Source organism: Miniopterus natalensis, chromosome 12 (assembly GCF_054644295.1).
Source record: "Miniopterus natalensis isolate mMinNat1 chromosome 12, mMinNat1.hap1, whole genome shotgun sequence".
Classification (NCBI taxonomy): domain Eukaryota; kingdom Metazoa; phylum Chordata; class Mammalia; order Chiroptera; family Miniopteridae; genus Miniopterus; species Miniopterus natalensis.
Genome location: NC_142092.1, coordinates 44,400,491 through 44,418,631, shown reverse-complemented (window position 1 = coordinate 44,418,631; position 18,141 = coordinate 44,400,491). Strand labels below are relative to the sequence as shown.

Genomic DNA, 18,141 nt, shown 5'->3' with positions numbered 1-18,141 from the left:
CTTCCAATAGCCCAGCTAGTGTGGCTCAGCCTTTGAACATCGACCTATGATCCAGGAGATCATGGTTTGATTCCCGGTCAGGGCACATGCCCAGGTTGAGGGCTTGATTACCAGTGAGGGGTGTGCAGGAGGCAGCCGATCAATGACTCTCGCATCATTATGTCTCTCTCTCTCTCTCCCTCTCCCTTCCTCTTTCTGAAATCAATAAAGATATTTTTTTTTAAAAAAAGCAACTTCCAATAATATTTATAATTTGGCAATGTATAATTTATCACAATTATGTCATCACCTATGGAAGACTAGAACTGGAACAGGAGAGTATACCCTAATACACTGTATAACCAGATACATTAAAACAAAATTCATAAAGAATTTCAGAGGGGCCCGACAGACATAACACTGACGACTGACGATTGATAGGCACCTTGAGTTTTTGCACTTAGATTTAAGTTCCAATTTTAAATAAACAAGTATCGATGGCTGCTACTAAGGGAAAGAGGTTGTTTACTATTTTAGGGACTCTCAGAACACTGTAGGAGCTCAGGAGATTAATGGGTTCAGGGTGGGGTAGGGGGAAAGGAGAGGAGTCAGCCTAAGAATAACTGTCTTCCTCAAACAAAATACAAAATTCTCAACCACCACTATGGTTACAAAATATCTGCAATGAACTATCATTTCAAGGTGAAACATTTGCTAAAATCAGGGCTAAAATGAAGCTACTCAGACTTGGCATCTGTTACTCTTGGCATATTTGAATTTTGAGAATTCAGAGTCTGATTGTAAACCTCTGCTTTCCCATGCATTGTTTCATAATTGAAAACTTCTGGAATCAATGAGAATCTGATAGGTAGTGTAAAATGCTAAATAGAGGGAAAACAAGGATGTCAAACCAAAATTAATACTGTCCAAAAATCCATGCCAATAATTGGGATTATCCAAGACTATGGCCATTGTTTTTCCATTTCTAGGTTTTCATGACACAGGTCTGTACATGACAGATCTATCTTTTCAAATATGTTTTGTTGCCGGTAATATCTGAGTTAGTTTCTTTGAATTTGCTAACCCATAAGCATATTAAGTGATGAATAAGAAAATAGACAAGAGTAAATACATATTACTGGGCACTTCATAAAGAAGATCTAAATGACAACAGTGAAGACTTGGAAAGAACCCCATTCCCAGGTCTTACAGGGGAAGCATGCAGAGGGCTCTGCTAAACCCCACCCAGGGCCAGCGGACAGGGACATGCGGCTGGGGGAAGGAAGGAGAAAGAGAACAGAGCTCCCCAAAGGTGGCAGTCAATCAAGTGTGTCCCCAAACAGAGAGGGGAGATGAAGGGGAGAGTCATAAAGAAAGAAAAGCGTGCTTAAGGAGCTGTGAATGTCTGCTCGTAAAACAGTTAAAGCCTCCCCACTCCCACACCACGGCAATTCAAAGACGGCGACTAATCCAGACCACAGGATGGCAAAGTGCTCTCAGTAACTTGTCGGGAGGATAGTAAGCAGGAAAATCAAGGGCTTGCTTCCTCTCTGGAACTGCATCCCTTCAAAAACTTCCTGCCTTTCCTTAAGTTCTAGCCTTGTCTATCACGCCAAAGGGAACCCCATGCGCGGGGAACATGGGTTCTACTTAAGGTTTAATCATCCTTCTGAGGAAAGCAGAGCTCCCCCAATGTCTTGGCTCACTCTGAAAATGCATCATTTGAGTTCTCAAACAGAGGCCCTTTTCTCTCAATAGCAACTGAGATCTCAAAAAAACAGAATTTCACTCAAATTATATCAGCCATGAAATTAACTATAGTCTAATGGCCCAGCCTTTGGAATGAACTGGGCTGCATATAAGGAATCAGAGTGAAGATGAGAAGAATTGTAAGAAAAACTAGAGATGTAACTCAAAGCCTATGTCCTACCCCCTCTGATAGCAATGGCGTGGTCATGTGATCACTGTCAACCACAACATTCTATGAGTGCGCAATGCTGGGAGAAATGCGGATGACCAAAAAACATTACAAACCATCATTTGGGGCTGGTGTTGTGTGTGTGTGTGTGTGTGTGTGTGTGTGTGTGTGTGTGTGTGTGTGTGTGTGTGTGTGTGTGTGTGTTACACTGAAGACTGGGAAGGGCTGGGGATCATACTACTGAAGTGAAACTGATCATGAACCTAAAGTGAAATTTTCCCCATACCCATGAATCATAAACTTCTCTCCCCTACTCCCCCAAAGATATCTTTTCCCCCAGTTACCTCCTGTTATCAGAAATCAATTTGGTACATTAATGCATCAGTGTTGCCCACATTTAAGTCCTCCATATACACTTTCTCAGTTTATGCCTTATGCAAGTACCCCTCATTCTGAGAAAAGCCTTATAAAGGCCTGTAAGTACCTACAGGAGAAGCATTTCTGTCACTTCTCTGATCTCTCCTTTTGTTCTCCCACTCCCATCCCTTACTCTGCTCCAGCCACCCTGGGCTCTGCTGTTCCTTCAACATGCAGAGCTTCCCCCAGCCTCTATGCCCTTGCATTTGCTGTTCCCTCTGCCTGGAATGCTGTTCCTTCAGATATAAGCATGCTCACTTCCCCATTGCCTTCAATTTTGGTTCAGATGTCATCTTATCAGATGGGCCTTTATTAACTATTTAAAAATAACAGAACTCTCACTGTTCTCCTCTTACCTTGATTCATTTTATTTATAGCACTTGTCATTACCTGTAGATTACATCTATATTTCTTTCTTTGTCTTTTTGTCTCTCCTCTTCCCTGGAGTTTAAGTTCCATGAGGCAGAAACTTTGTTCTGTTTAGTATTAAATTTCCAGTGTCTTAGAAAAGTCTTATTCAAATAATCTTTTTAAAATTAAAATCATTTACTTAATACTTTATTTCATTTTTCTAACTTAAGCCTTATCCTAAATAATAATATCACTAAACCATAGGTATAATGTTCTAGGTATACTTTTTTCTAATAAATATTAGAATAAATACAGAAGCTTCAGAATTAAAGATGTTAGCCCCTGAGTATTGCCTAAAACCATCTTGTTACCACTGATGACATATGTCCCAGATTTGAGGAACATACAATGTCATCCAATGGCAATATATACCACTGGCAATACATATTAGCGATTTCCAATGGCAATACAAACGAGCACTAAAGCAGCGAATTTGGCAGGGAAATAAGTTTCACTTATTCTTATAATGTTTCTCATTCTCACAACATAAAACATTAAATCTGGAGTCATGAGGCCTAGATTTAAGCTAATGGGGAGGGAGGCTCTCTTCCTTGCCCCACCCCACCTGCCCTTTCTGCCCCTTCCCTACAGTAAATGCTCCTCCCAAAAGAAACGGGTAAAGTCCACATGCCAAATCAACCACCAATCATACAGATTTCTCATAAAGCCCCAAACAATGTAAACTTATCAAATATTCAAAGGACAATAAAATTGAGAATTTGATATAATTATTGCATAGTGTCTTTAATGGTCGAAGAACATAAAATGAGCATATGTTTCAACAACTTTATATTCATAACGCATGCCCATAAAGTACAGACATGTTATAATTATAATTATTTTTCTATAAACTCAATTAATAAACCTTAAGATACTGCTATACACTTATATACATTTGGGATATTTTTCTGCAATTCAGACTCAGTGTAAATCCAAACAGGATTCTCCCCATACCCTTTTCCTTAATAATATATTACTATAACATAAATCTGAAAAATAACTACCTCTCATGGAATTAGTTCAATGAGCCAGGCACCAAACAAAGCACTGATTCAATTCTTATAATCACCCAAGAGGTGAATATTATTGCTTCATTTAACCAAAGAGGAATCTAAGATTTAGAGAGTTTAAAAATTTGCCCAAAATTATGTTTAGCTGGTGGGAGAGCTGCGATTTGAACCCAGGCTTATCTGATCCATAAGTCCCCAATGTTATATAGCTATATGCTCCCAGGTTTGAAGACTTAAGAGTTAATGTCTCACAAACATGAAGGACATGAAAGGATTCACAGGCTATCTTCTTAATCACCGCACGACAATTCTGTTGATTTAGAGCTAAGTTTATTCCCACAATCATTCAGTATTCTTGCCCAAAATAAAGTAAGATAAAATCAGAGCATATGTTAGAATGTAAGCCAAGATATCCGTGTTCTTCATAAACTCTGAAAAGCTTGTCCACCAACATCAGACGCTAGTAATGAGGAAGGAAACCAAAAGACAGAGGAAAGAATGTGGAATTAGAGAGCAGAGAGATGTGGAGGGACAAAATGGCAGGGGAAAATGAAGGGAAAAAAAAAAAATAAAGAAGCAAAGAAGGAAAAGAAGAAGGCCAGCAGGTTTTCCAGTTTGGGAAATCCTTTATAAAGTACGCCACGGCCTGGGAACGGAGGTCCAGGTGAGCTCACCACAGGATTTATGGAGGACCAAAGAAGGGGTAACAATTGTTCCTGACTTTTAAATACAAAATCTAGTTTCTTAAGAAATCCTTTACCTTTTAGGGAAGCTAGTAGTGTGGGAAGTCCCTAAACAATACTGTGGGCACTTTCTACAGTACAGGCGAGCCGGGGCTGTCCCCCGAATGGCACTGCGCCTGTGTGATGCCCACATAAGTGGCCACTTCTGTTTCCTGTCCTGGGTGATCCGTCAGCTCCTGAAACGCTCTCCCCCTTTTCAAGATGCTGCAGAGAACAAGCATGTTCTGCCCTCACACGGACAGAACCCAAATGTTGCCCTAAAAGAAGGAAAAGACTTTGGAAAGTGGATGTTCACCCCCGAGACAGGAAACACTCTTTCAAATGATATATTTTCTGAAATTTCTGAGGATTTGATTGTTATCAGTGAATTTTGTTCTTTACTAAGAGAAAGCTAAGATATACTTTGGACTCAATCTGAAGCTGGGGGAAGGGCACTGAAAAAAAGATTCCTGTGAAAACTTATTTTCTGTGATACTACTTTGTGAGGTTCACATTCCCACATTATAAAAGAGAACCAACAATGCTCATTACTTAATTTACAAAAGAGTTCATCATTAAGTTTTTCAACATTTCTTTCTCTTTTTATTAATGGCTTTCTAATTCCAGAAAGTTAATACTGTTGGTCTCTCTGAAAATGTCACACTGAACTTCAATCAAAATATCTTTATTCCATTTAGCTCTGAAAAAGACAGAGTACTTCACAACAAGTTTAAAATTTTTCAAAACGATTAAAGATCTAAGTTTAAAAGCACACACAAAGTAAAACTGGTAAAAGGTGGGGAAGACCTTCTTAATGAGCAAGACACAAAAACTAAGATGGAAAAGACAGACAGATTTGCTTCTATACTAAGGTAAATATCTTTGTTTTCCGAAAGACACTATTAAAAAAAGTCAAGAGTAGAAAAAAATGTGAAATGTGAGCAGCATATATAACCAATAAAAGATTGATCAATATATATACTTTAAGATAAATCTGTAAATTGAGAAGTAAAAATAAACATTTCTTATTCTTCACATAATAAACATGTTTAACTTTATTATTAATCAAAATATCATTTTAACTGAATTGGCAAAAATAGAAAAGATTGATAATATCCAATATGAATGAAATTATAAACAAAAAATACTGTTGGTAGGAGTATAAATTAATGAAGCATTTTTGTATATATTTTAAAATGTTTCATTAAAATATTTCATTTTAAAATATATGCACATAGTGCCCAGCCGGTGTGGCTCAGACCTATGGTCCAGGAGATCGCAGTTCAGTTCCAGTCAGGGCACATGCCCGGGTTGTGGGCTCGATCCCCAGTGTGGGTTGTGCAGGAGGCACCTGATCAATGACTCTCTTATCATTGATGTTTCTGTCTCTCTCTCTCCCTCTCCCTTCCTCTCTCTGAAATCAATAAAGACATATTTTTTTAAATAATAAATAAGTAAATAAAATATATACACATATCTCTCAGAAATCCATTTCCAAGTATCTATCTTAACTGTAAAGTATTATTTGAAATAATTTTCTGTAAACTTGATTAAAATGTAAATGCCCATTACAAGAAGAAAATAAATCACAATTCATCAACAATAATAATGGTCAATATTTGTGTAGTAATTATAATGCCAGGAACTTCCCCAAGTGCTTCACACATGAAAACTCTGTCTTATTACAACCTTACAAGGTGAATACAATTATTGCCCCATTACAGAAAGAACTACTGAGGCAGAGAGGATGAGAGACTTGCCCCAAGTTGCACAGGTTATAATGGACACAGACAGGCTTCAGACCCAAGTAGCCTGACACCAGACTACTCAGAAATACTATTAAACTAAATGCGGCACATACCTTGGTACTGACATGGAAAGACCTAGAAGGCAAATTGGTCCCCTTGGAAACATGCAGATATGGTGATGGAAGGAGACCTGATTTGGGGTGGTGAACACAATATACAGATGATGTATTATAGGACTCTACACCTGAAACCTGTATAATTTTATTAATCAATGTCACTCCAGTAAATTCAATAAAAAAGTTTTTAAAAAAAGATACAGTCCAGCCGGGCATGGCTCAGTGGTTGAGCAAAGATGTACAATCCAGGAGATCATGGTTTGATTCCCAGTGAAGGCACATGCCCGGGTTGAGGGCTCGATTCCCAGTAGGCAGTGTGCAGGAGGCAGCCAATCAATGACTATCTCTCATCATGGATGTTTCTGTCTCTCTCCCTTTCCCTTCCTCTCTCTGAAACCAATAAAGATATATTTAAAATAAAAATGAAAAATAAAAAAAGATACAGACAAGATGATATAATTTCTTTATGGAACCATAAGTGAATATACATGATTATCTACATAATAAGGGAAGCTACATATATCTTCTTATTTATGTAATATATGCATTCTAGATGGTTCAAGAGGTTTATCCTCAAAAACAGAAATTATAATTGGAGAAGAGAGTGAAGAGAAACCTCCACTTTTAGCTCCATCTATTTTCAAAGTGCTTGAAATTGTGAAAAACAAGAATTGATTCATGTGTTACTCTTACAATTTTTAATGTTATTTATCTTTAAAAAAAAATAGTGGAGTGGGGAATGGTGGGGGGGCATATGGAAAACAGTTTGTCCTTACAGATGTTTCCACAACTGTTTCTGGCTTTAGGTCACATTTTCCCTCTTTAAAAAGTCGATCCAAATATCTGTTAAACTCAACCTCCTAAACTTTCCAGGATCGTTTTCAGCTCATAGAAAAGGCTTTAACCTTGAACCTCTTTAGCTTTGGCCCCAGTATGTTTATGACTATTTTTAAATAACCAGATTTTTGGTTGCTGTTGAAAGACATTTAGAAGATCATTTATAAGAGGAGAAACTTAAACTCTGGGCCTTGAATCTGGACTTAAGAAGACCTGGCTCTGCATTCTTAGGCAGTTGTAGTTGTTGGGTCAGTTACTAGTTGCAAATGTCTCCAGCTCAAACAGCAGGAGTGAATGCAGAGGAAATACGGAGGCTGAACATGGAATGAGAGAGCCTTCCTGCTCCAGTGCCTCCTGCAGATTCCTTGGGGTCCCTTAGATCTTTGCTCAAGAAGGACAAAGGATGCATCAATACCCAGAGGGACAAATATATATGTACGTCTATTGCAAAATACAAGGAACTGAAAGCTGATGGCCAAAACTATTCTTACCACTGTGATGAGTGCCAAGCTCCCTCCGCCCTCCTGGCTCCCTTATATTTTTTCCAGCCCCGTACACCATCAACACCATCAGGCAGGGCTCCCAAAGTGGAGCACTCTTGGAAGACACGGCAGCCCTTTGGGCCCCCAGATGCTTCCATTTCCCTTTCATGGGCATTTCAACATCTTCAGTGAGGAAAGGGAGCCAGGAAGCAATATGAGAGCTAAACACAAGCGCATTCAAAGGCCTGGTTGCCTGTTCCTTGGACAATAAAGCTGCTCTGGAAAAGCCTTTCTGGCCTATTTCAATGGAATAAATAAATAAAATAAATCAGTGGCACCCTTAAGGGAAAAAGGGTAAAATTATGCTTTTACATGTAGGGATATCAATACAGACATATATTTAGATACATGTGTTATATATTTTAGGCATCCATAGTGAGCACAGACATGAATGATGCCAATACAGATGACCAAGCACTAACAAAGGGGCTATATTTGGGGCTTCTGCAATTATGATAACTAGATAGTTGACCAAAAGGCAATAGGGTGGTAAAGGCACAGAAACGAGCATGGAAAAATGCACTGGGGTTAATCTACCTCTTGACATCATTATTGAAACAGAGCTAGTTGTCTCTTGGTCACTAGCAACAAGGAGGTTAACATATATCAAGCGATAATGAAAGGTAAGTTCTAGGTTAGCATGAAGATGGAGCCACCACCTGCCACTTCCGCTGGATTCAGAGTTGGACAAAGACACATATTCTGAGCCTGCAAGTTTAGAGAGGCAGAAATTGGAGTGTCCATGTGCAAAATGGAGTGAACCCTCCAACTTAAATAGCAGTAATTGTTTAGATTAGTATGGGAAAACGTGAGATAAAACCTGGACAAAATGACCTCCTGTGTATGACCATTATTTATCTGAAATAAGTGAAAATAAAAGGTAGGGAGGGTTTTGTCCCCTTTAGAAACTTAGCAAAGCTCCAAGATCTCTCTTTAGCCATTCACAGGTAAGCTGTACTCCAAATATCAACTGTTTCCTAATCACCAAACTGAAATGGATGAAGTTGAAAATTCCCTGCTATCATTCAGTCAGTCAATTACTATTTATTGGTGCCAACTTTGGGCTCGGCAAAGGATAAGGAATGAGGAACAAAACCAGCTGAATGTTGTCGCCACGAAGCTCACAGTCTGGCCCTCCTGTTCTAGACGGCCCCGTCAGCAGCCTTGGTTACGGTGAGTTGATAGAACAGAGAAAAAACTCTATGAAGCTTACAGTCACATAGACCCATCTCCAAAGAACACGCCACAGCTCATTGGTTGTATTCTAAGTCTAGGTCTAAGCTCCTGGTTTGGAATTTAGAGGCCACCTTCCCATGGAAGCGAGGCCATCAATAATGTTTGGGTTCTCAGGTTAATCCATAAAGCTGGAGTGGTCCTGCAGTCAGCTGCAGTGTAATTTTTAAGAGGTTCCCGGTTGGTGTCACCTTAGGTGCTTCAACAGTACTAAATTGTAGTTTATAATCACAGATTGAAGCAGTCAATGCTTAAGACTGAAGTGTGCGTCGCCGGGGATGGGTAAAAAGCTGTGAATGCCTATGGGTGGGCTGGCAGCCCTCTTTGGTCTCAGCCTGCCTCCCGGACAGGGAATATGAATGGGAGGCAGAATCTCCCAAAGGTGCTTATGAGGGCGAGAATTACTTTGGAATAGCTCACTCACACGTGAGCCAGTGGCCTCTCACATGGAATCAAGCCGTTTCATACCTTGTTACTCAGAATTCACAGCTGACAGGTTTCCTAGTTGTTTCAGGAAGTATAACAGTGTTTTCATGTATTCTTCCCTTTTTCAGACATACATTTTTTCAGCAGTAATCGCAGCCCTAATAGCATTTAAAGTACATTAACTTACATGAATGTTTAAACACCACTTTTTATGCAGTTTCATTTGCCCTCATGGCATGAGCCTCATCTACTAGATCCCCCCAAATTATCAACTCAGCATCTGACTAGTAAAACAATAACCTCAATGCAGGTCTGTTTTGTTCAAACCAAGGCACGAATAGACGTGTAGCTAAAAATAGAAAAAGTAGTTATTCTAAACAAGAATGTGAGTCTCCCAGACAAATTTTTTAAAACCATTTAGTTTATGTTTAGAAATAAGAGAGTGAAGCACACTGCCTGAAGGAAGTCATTTACTGGCTCTCTGACAAGGTTAAGCAAAATCTTTCTTACAATTCATTAAGAATACCCTTAGGTTACATGTGGAAATTGTAGGTGCTTTAGTGGTAATCACCCCAAATTATCCAAATAAAATACCATTTCAGTCTTAGTGCCAGAGTCTCTGTATGAACTCGGTCTTCTCTGGACCGAATTCTCCTCCATCGCCCAGCTACAAAGAATACGCTAACTTTCACAGATCATTCTGTCAGTCATCTTCCTAACATGAAGATGGGGCGGGAGGGGTTCTCAAAGCCTTTGCTGAACTCCCAGGACCTGGACATATCTCTTCCAGAAGAGCCCAGGAGAGGGAAAGATCTCAAGTCAAACTTTCAAGGTGGGAAAGGGATAGAGCTAGAATCTGGCTCTCTCTGATAAAAAAAAAACACCTATGCTTGAAGACATCCATTCCAAGTGCCTCTAAGGAAAGGAAGCCCCTGATCAGAATGAGGAAAGCAAATGCCAGAGCAGGTGGCCCAAATGCAGGGAGCAGAAGCCTGGCCTGGGCCTGGGTGCCAGCTGCACATGGGGACCCAGGAAGGTCTGCGAAGCAATGTGTGAGCTTGGTTTGCAATGCCTCTCTGGCGTCCTGTCACACTCAGAAAGAGACGTGGTAGGCCACCCTTATCCCATGGAACAATGATTCTCCAAGGCTGCTCGGGCGACAGCAGCATCCGCGTCCCTTGCAAACTGCTAGCAATGCCCATGTTTAGGTCCACTGCAGACCTGTTAGATCAGAAACTCTCGAGGTGGCCCAGAAATCTGTTTTCACAGCCCTCCGGGAGTTTCTGAGGCAAAGTCCAGCTTACGAACCACCACCACAGGATTAATTAAAATCACTGCAGTATAGTTCCTAACCCAAGACTTAGTTATAATTGGAGAAAGAGAGATCTTTCCTCCTCCAAAGGCAACGTCAAAGAGGAGACAGGAGGAGGCTTAGGGGGTTAAGCCCCAGGTTACCACTACTCCTCCCCTTCACCTTGGGTTTAGGAATCTTGGTGACAGGCACCAACAAAAGGAGAGGAGAAAAGCTCAGAAACAGATCTGATCCACCCCAGATCCCAGTGTATGCTGGGCAACTTCCTGCTACTTAAACATTCCCCTCCAAGTAAACAAGCCACATCAATAGTTATTGTAATAAAGCACACAGGTCAAGAAAACTCACCAGACCTTCTCGCCAATGCAGCAAAGACACCACTAAACCTTCCTCACAGCTTTTCCAAGCTAGTGGCTATTTATAAGAGACCACGCAAAATTCAATAACATATTAGTCAATAAGCAAGTTAAAACTTCAGAGCAACTGCTCTTAAACCACTAAAACTCTTGGCTATCACAGGAACATTTCAGCAAGTTTTCCCCCTAAAATTAATGTTCAGTCCTTTAAGAGACCAGTGATCTATTCTTGGCAACATAGTTCCTAATTTTTAGTCACCCACTCAGAATTTTTCCACTTCAAAATAGAAGTCACTCATTCACAGGGCGTCGATGTACCACCAAATGGCTGTTATTTTGCTTCCCAATGATGTTCAAATTTCAAAAGATGAGAATCTGAAAAAGCAGTAGCAACACCAAAAGCACACCACGGAATATCGGGAAGTCAAAACAAACAGCAGAAAGGACCTTTCTGCACAAAACACATGTGTCCGTAACTAGCCTACTGCCACCGAACCAAGCCTGCCTTCTGAAGCAAAAGGGAAATTGGGCACTATGTGCCTATATTATTATTAGTCATGCGATACTCAAGAAACCAGCTCTGTGTCTTCTGGGACAAACGTCCTCATTGGAAAGTAGGTAGGGCTGAGTGATCAATATTATTTTGCTCTGTCTTGGTTTATAGTATCATATCCTTGTTGCTCTTTTTTCAGCCTGAAAACCTAGTGATGGTAAATCTAGCTGCTTCCTTCTTTAGTGGTAATTAGCATTAGTCATAAGCCAAGAATGATTCCACATAAGAAGTAAAATAAACACAACCCTTCTTACCTTTCATGCCAAACTTGGAGTGTCTTGCCAACTTCAGCAGAAACAGCATTACCAGCAGACAAAATCCCACTACAGATGCAATTACCACCACAGCATAAACCTAGAGAAAGGAGAGGAGGGCAGTTATGGTGGTGGAGATGGAGGAACATGGATGGGTTTGGAATTTATAAGGAGGCAGAGCTCACAGGACATGCATCTGGGCACACATGACAAGTGAAGAAAAAAAATGGAGGAAGCTTGCTGGGCAGCTGACAGACCACCTTGCCACAGAGCCCTGTAGCCCTGTGACCCTGGAGCTTTCACAGGCCCCTTTCAGTGTCTCCTCACTGTGCAATGAATCTACCACCTACACAGTTTGGCACTGTGTTTCCAAACCTCATCATCTGGCACAACCAACTTCTCCAACCTTGCCTCTAACTGCCGCCCTTCACATGCCTTACCTCCCAATCAACACTGTTTTCCAGTCTGCAGGTTCTTGTTCACAACCCCCAAATCCCTTCTCCTTCTGTTCCTCTCTGTCCAAATCCCAGGCACCCTGCACAGGCCATGGAAAATGCCACTTGTCCCGCAAAGGCTCCTCTGGCTCTCCCAGCAGGAAGGAACAGCACACCTGCCCCTCTGTTTCTAATTCTCGAACCACACTGCTCCACCTCTATTTGTATCAGGTGCTAGTATTCACGTCTCAGGCCACTCACTAAACTCTAAGCTCCAAAAGGAACAGACCTGCATTTCATTCATGTTTTTATACCCTCCCATGTTATATCCTTACATGTGGTGGGCACTGAAATTTTTATTAAAATATTTAAGAACACAGGTGTGAAGGTGTAGAAGACAAATAATTATTCATGTGCCTATACGAGAAAGCAGCTTTCTTGCTCTTCTAGTAATAACCTTCTAAAGGACAGATATTTAAAACAGGAACCGCTAGCAGTAAGTCAGAGGCTACCTTTATCACTTCTCTTGAATCTTTCTATTAATTCCTCTGAACTTCAATGCCCTGTTTACATCTGAGCAATAAAAAAGTCTTGTTGAAAGACTTGCATTAAAGCAGCTCCAAAGGTCTTCTTTTAGTTGATGTATTTCATTTTAGATGAATTTTTGAAAAAATACAAAGTAAATACAATATGCTAGCTGCCTCCAACTTGTAAGCATCCAAAGTGCTCAGAACCAACCTAGGAAACAACTATTTATCCCACTCACCGAGAGATGCTCCCGACCACTTTTGTCAGCAACATCTGTAGAAGGAATGTCGTTACTTCTGTTTGTGGTGTCCCCGATGTCATTCGTTGTAGTCCCATAATCTTAAAGTGCAGAAAAGGGAAAGAGAAGGAACCATGAAGTTGTCATTAGGCTGCCAACAAATGAGAGGCCACAGTGTGACCCAGAACAAAGCCAGACAGTTCACAAGATGCCAAGCCACTGCCAGCCTGGCTAGGGAGGAGCAGGGCCTGGGCATTGGGTTAAATCCATTGTAGTACTGGGACTGTGCAACACCAACATTGTACTAAACCCAGATCTCTACATTCTTGTTTTGGCGACCAAATTCTAAACCTGGTTTAGGGTTTTTCTTTGCACATAAGAATATATCCCTTTTCTGGTGAAATATTTAAATATGAAAGAGAATTAATTATCTAAAAGACAGATTTATAGACCTGGAAGGGTCTTTAGAGTTTGAGCCTAACCATGAGTTTTGCAAATGAAGAATGTTGATTGACTAGTCTAAAGTCAACTGGCAAGAAGATGGCAGAGCCTAGACCTGAAGCAGACTAGAAATCAGCAGCACCAAGCCCAGGACACAGGCATCCTATCTGGGTAAGAGGCAGCCACTCAAGATGAAATGTGGAATCAACACTGATAGGGCACTTGGGTACACACATGGACTTTTTTGAAGAGTTACGAGTCATTAATATTTCAGTTTCAGAATTAATAGACAAGGAATTGCTCCAACACAATCTTTAGAACTGCAAGGATACGTTCTCTTATCACCATGTCTCAAATGTAGTTGTCATCTTCTGAATCAATTTTAGAAAATTAATGATTTTTGTGTGTGTGAGCCAAGTTTTTATTAGTAATATTACATATAAAAGTTATAAAAAATTTGGTAAACATAATGCAGACAATGTTCTATATAAATGTTTTGTATTTTTATTCTAAATAGATATGGTGCCTTCAATTTGCATCCTGAACAAACAATCTCATTAAGTCTTCCCCAGCTAAACTCTCCATAGAATTTTCAAACAAGCCTTGGGGTAATCAATTTAAATTATATTTTTATTAGTAGAGTATTCCTTTGAATTTGAATGAAAGTAGCAGGAAAAGCATCTACTTTCTGTTCACTGTTTTGTTATTGACTCCAAAACTACATTCTCACCATTTCCATAGTTAATATATTAAAACTTAATTTCAAACACTAAGAGAGATCATTTACTTATTTTTCCTCTTCATATCATACCCAGCCACTCATGCAAAATTAAATCATTAAAGTATCTATAGTTTAATGTCATGACATTTCGACCCAAAGACCCAAAGTAGTATCTGAGGCCAGTGGAAAGATGATATTAAGTCCTGAAATTACTGGAAAGGAGTCCAAACCATAATTTTAAAATGTTGCATCACAATGAAAACATATTTCACTGTGATATAATTTGAGGTAGTCTTCCTTTAAACCATATCAAGACAAATAAAAACAAAAATATATAAATCACAAACACAAAATCATCCAAATCACAGCATGAAGGAATTATAGCTTAACATGTATAAAGCAGGTAAAGACAGTATAATTCCTTAGTTAAAATTAGCTCACAGAATCACTTATAAAAAAACAAAATGTCACTTTGTATATAAAAATATAAAATGAAAGAATAAAGTATTTTATAAAATAAATATATAAATATGATATTTTAGCCCAGCCAGCCATGGCTCAGCGGTTGAGCGTCAACCTGGGATCCAGGCGATCGGGGTTCGATTCCTGGTCAGGGCACATGCCCAGGTTGTCGGCTAGATCCCCAGTCGGGGGCGTGCAGGAAGCAACTGATCAATGACTCTCTCATCATTGACGTTTCTATCTCTCTCACCCTCTCCTTTCCTCTCTCTGAAATCAATAAAGATATATATTTTTTAAATGATATTTTAATCACTCTAACTTTAAATCAATGGTAAATTTTAAGCCAATTCTTGAAATGTAGCCTGCCACTTCTCCAAACAGAGGCCTCCTGGTCATGAAGGTGGTTTGAAAACCTGTTAAAGGTGGATTTTCACACCTAGAAAAACATTCCTGGCGTTTTATTAAAATAGCAAAGGACAGAGGAGATGTGCGGTTAAAAGTTAATATAGTGGACCTTTTCGTTCTCCCCTTCCACATTCCTAAAAGAGCCCCATTTTATTCAAGGGGTTCAAGTACATCCTCCAGGGAAGCTAATCTAAACTCCAGGGGTGGTTCTAGTGAGTCAAGGGTTAATCCATCCTGCTTATCAGTAATGGAGGCAAGAATGGATCATGACCCAACTGGGGGCTGAATTCGATACAAGAAGGGCCAGATGGAGGTTTCTGGAAAAATTACCTTCTTCTGGAACTCTTTCAGAAACTCCCCCCTTTCTCCATCAATGTAAGTGACTGTAGCCCCTCTGTTGGCCTCATCTAATAACCCATGGGGGTGGGAGGGCCATCAGTGAAGGCAGAACAATGGGCAGGGGAGAGTAGAGATGAAAAAAACTTGAGTCCCTGATGACATGATTGAGCTGCTGGTTTAATCTGCCCTAAAGCATGCCGTACCTTGGAGGATCCTCTCCGTGAGCCAAACTTCTTTATTATATAAGAAATACAATTTTGATTTGGGTTTACTGTCATAACTAGAAACTGATACACCACCCTTTTCTTGGTAGCCATGGCTTTTAAACAGGTAATTAGTTTCCAATTACGGAAACAGATTGTTACAGCAGAATGGATTTACTACTTCCAAGAACAGAGCATGAGAAGAGAAAATGCTATTTACAGGCACTGTAAATATCAAGGGAAAATAGCTATCAATATTGAATGATTTTTGCCCAGCCAGAGTGGCTCAGTTGGTTTAGCATCATCCTGTGCACCAAAGGGTTGTCGGTTCGATTACCGATCAGGGCACATGCCTGGGTTGCAGGTTAGATCCAGCACATAAGGGAGGCAACCAATCAGTGTTTCTCTCCCTCTCTCTCACTTCCTCTCGCTAAGCATTTCCTTGGGTGAGGAGATATAATGATTTTTTTGGAAATATTATTTTGACCTATGAAGTGCTTGAAGTGTATATTTAACTGAGCTTCAAGGTTCTCCTTTTTAGCTGATGCATTTCATGCCAGACAAACATTTTGAAAAAATACAAAATAAAGATGTGATAGCTACCTTCATAAATTACCTCGGGATAATTTGGATCTGCACCTAAAAAGCAAAACAAAGCAAAGATTTTTAAGTATGCATTCAGAGTCTAAAAAAAAAATACTTATTCTAGCTACAATGAGCTAAATATATAATTGAAGATTTTATGACTAAATAGATTGTTTTATAGGACAGGTAAATAATACCTGAAATTCTCAGTTTGCTTCATGTTAACTCTGTTCCTCTCCCCAGTCCCACAACCTCCACCCCTCTAAAAAAGAAAAATCACAAATCCCTTTAGCTGGAAAAACTTCAGCAATCAATGAGCCCCCCCTTTTTTTTTTTACTGTTTCTATTATACAGTTGACCATTTTAAGTGCAATTTTGGTATTTATGTCCCAGAGACAGACCATTTCTATACCACTTTTGTTATTATAGGATGGTGTGAGGGTTCCTTTCAAATTATGTCTTTGACAGGTCCATTTGCACTCATGAACACATTATTAATTGGTCCATATAACAATATCTAAAGCACAGTTTTGCTCTCTATTTGGTCTTCAAGAGGTTGCCAAGGCTGAATAAACCCTTTTTTTTTTGACCCTGACACACACAAATAAATGTACTTTCTCTATTGAAATTGGTTATGTATAAGAGATTATAAATTAACATATCAAAGAGAATGCAAAAGTATACCCACTTAATTTTCTTTGGATGACTCTGTATTCACCAAGATGATCAGAATATTTGGTTTTAAAATATTCCCATGATAATTTGCAAAAACATTTTTCAATCTTTTTAAAAGTCACTGTCAACAAGAACTGGTGACAAAAATATTTCCTACTTATTTTCCATTCAGAACAAAAGGGTCTCCATATGAAAGCCTACTTGGAAATAAACTTAGAATTTGATATAGCATTTAAGTGTTTACAAAATGAATTTCCAAAGCTACTTCCTTTGCTTTTAGTCTTCACTTGCCATGTGAAAAAGTAAAACTGGTAAACCATAAGCTTACTCAGTTCTCATTTCACTTCTGAACTTTAGCAGAAAAATATTATTTAAAATAAAGTGACACGAGCCAGTTTTCTGTTCAAGTGCTCCCTAGTTGAATAATTAAGGTTAGCCTAAATGAAGAACCAAATGGAAGTGACCCTAATGTTTAAATTAAAATTTTAACACAGTTCAACTAAAAGAATATCTATTTTAGCAGGAGAAAAAGTAAGTAGATGATTGTGTGCTTTGATTCGTGGATGTTACGTACTGCTGTGCAGTCCATGCTTTGCACAGCTCTAGGGGCACCATTCAGACTAGTCTATGCGAAAGGCACCACCTGAAATTGTGCAGTGCATATCTGTGCAGCCACATGAGATGGCCCTGGGTCAATTCATGCAAAATCACTGTTTCCAGAAATTTTCTATTGTATTTTGAGTTTTATTATCCGAAGCACCTTTTCTAAGTTTTGAGTTACAATATGTCAATATGTATTGTCATAATTATTTGTAGCTGATGTGATATTCCAGAGAAGGGCCTTGAAGGCTACCCTGCAGTTTGAGAGGCAATTCGATGAATAAAGCAGCAGGAAATCCCAGTGGCAGCCCCGGTAATGTCATTTGCCGGGCACCTACCCATCTGCTGAAGTCCTTTCCCTTTGCTAAGTCCCTGTACCAAATGGTGTCTCCTCACTGTGAGGATTTCCTACCCCTGCTGAAGGAAAGGTCCTATAGGCCCAAGTCAGCAAGTCATTCTTCGAACTTCTCAGGAATCTATTACTTTAAAGAATCCCACGCTGGTCCCCTTCTCCATTGTACCCTCGATGCACAGTCGGAATCTGCAAGTGTACCTGCCGCCAGAGTCCACTCTTCCCTTCCAGACCTCACTCTAGGTGCCCAAGACCCAGAATTCCCTCCCACAGGCTCCAAACACATGTCGTAGGGTTGGCCAGCCTTTCCCTTACACCTATCAA

General features: G+C 39.7%; 1 protein-coding gene across 3 annotated transcripts in view; it reads right to left on the bottom strand.

The window, feature by feature from the left end:
• The window catches only part of NTRK2 (neurotrophic receptor tyrosine kinase 2), a 283,569-nt gene that overhangs the window by 208,576 nt on the left and 56,852 nt on the right, over positions 1-18,141 (bottom strand). For 2 of the 3 annotated variants that reach the window (XM_016223028.2, XM_087822730.1), the window contains exons 9-11: positions 16,209-16,244; positions 13,035-13,135; positions 11,835-11,934 (exon numbers count right to left, since the gene is read on the bottom strand). In XM_016223028.2, coding sequence (XP_016078514.1) covers positions 11,835-11,934; positions 13,035-13,135; positions 16,209-16,244 — 237 coding nt within the window. The remainder of the gene's footprint in view (positions 1-11,834; positions 11,935-13,034; positions 13,136-16,208; positions 16,245-18,141) is intronic. The other variant, XM_087822731.1, reaches the window with a different exon arrangement.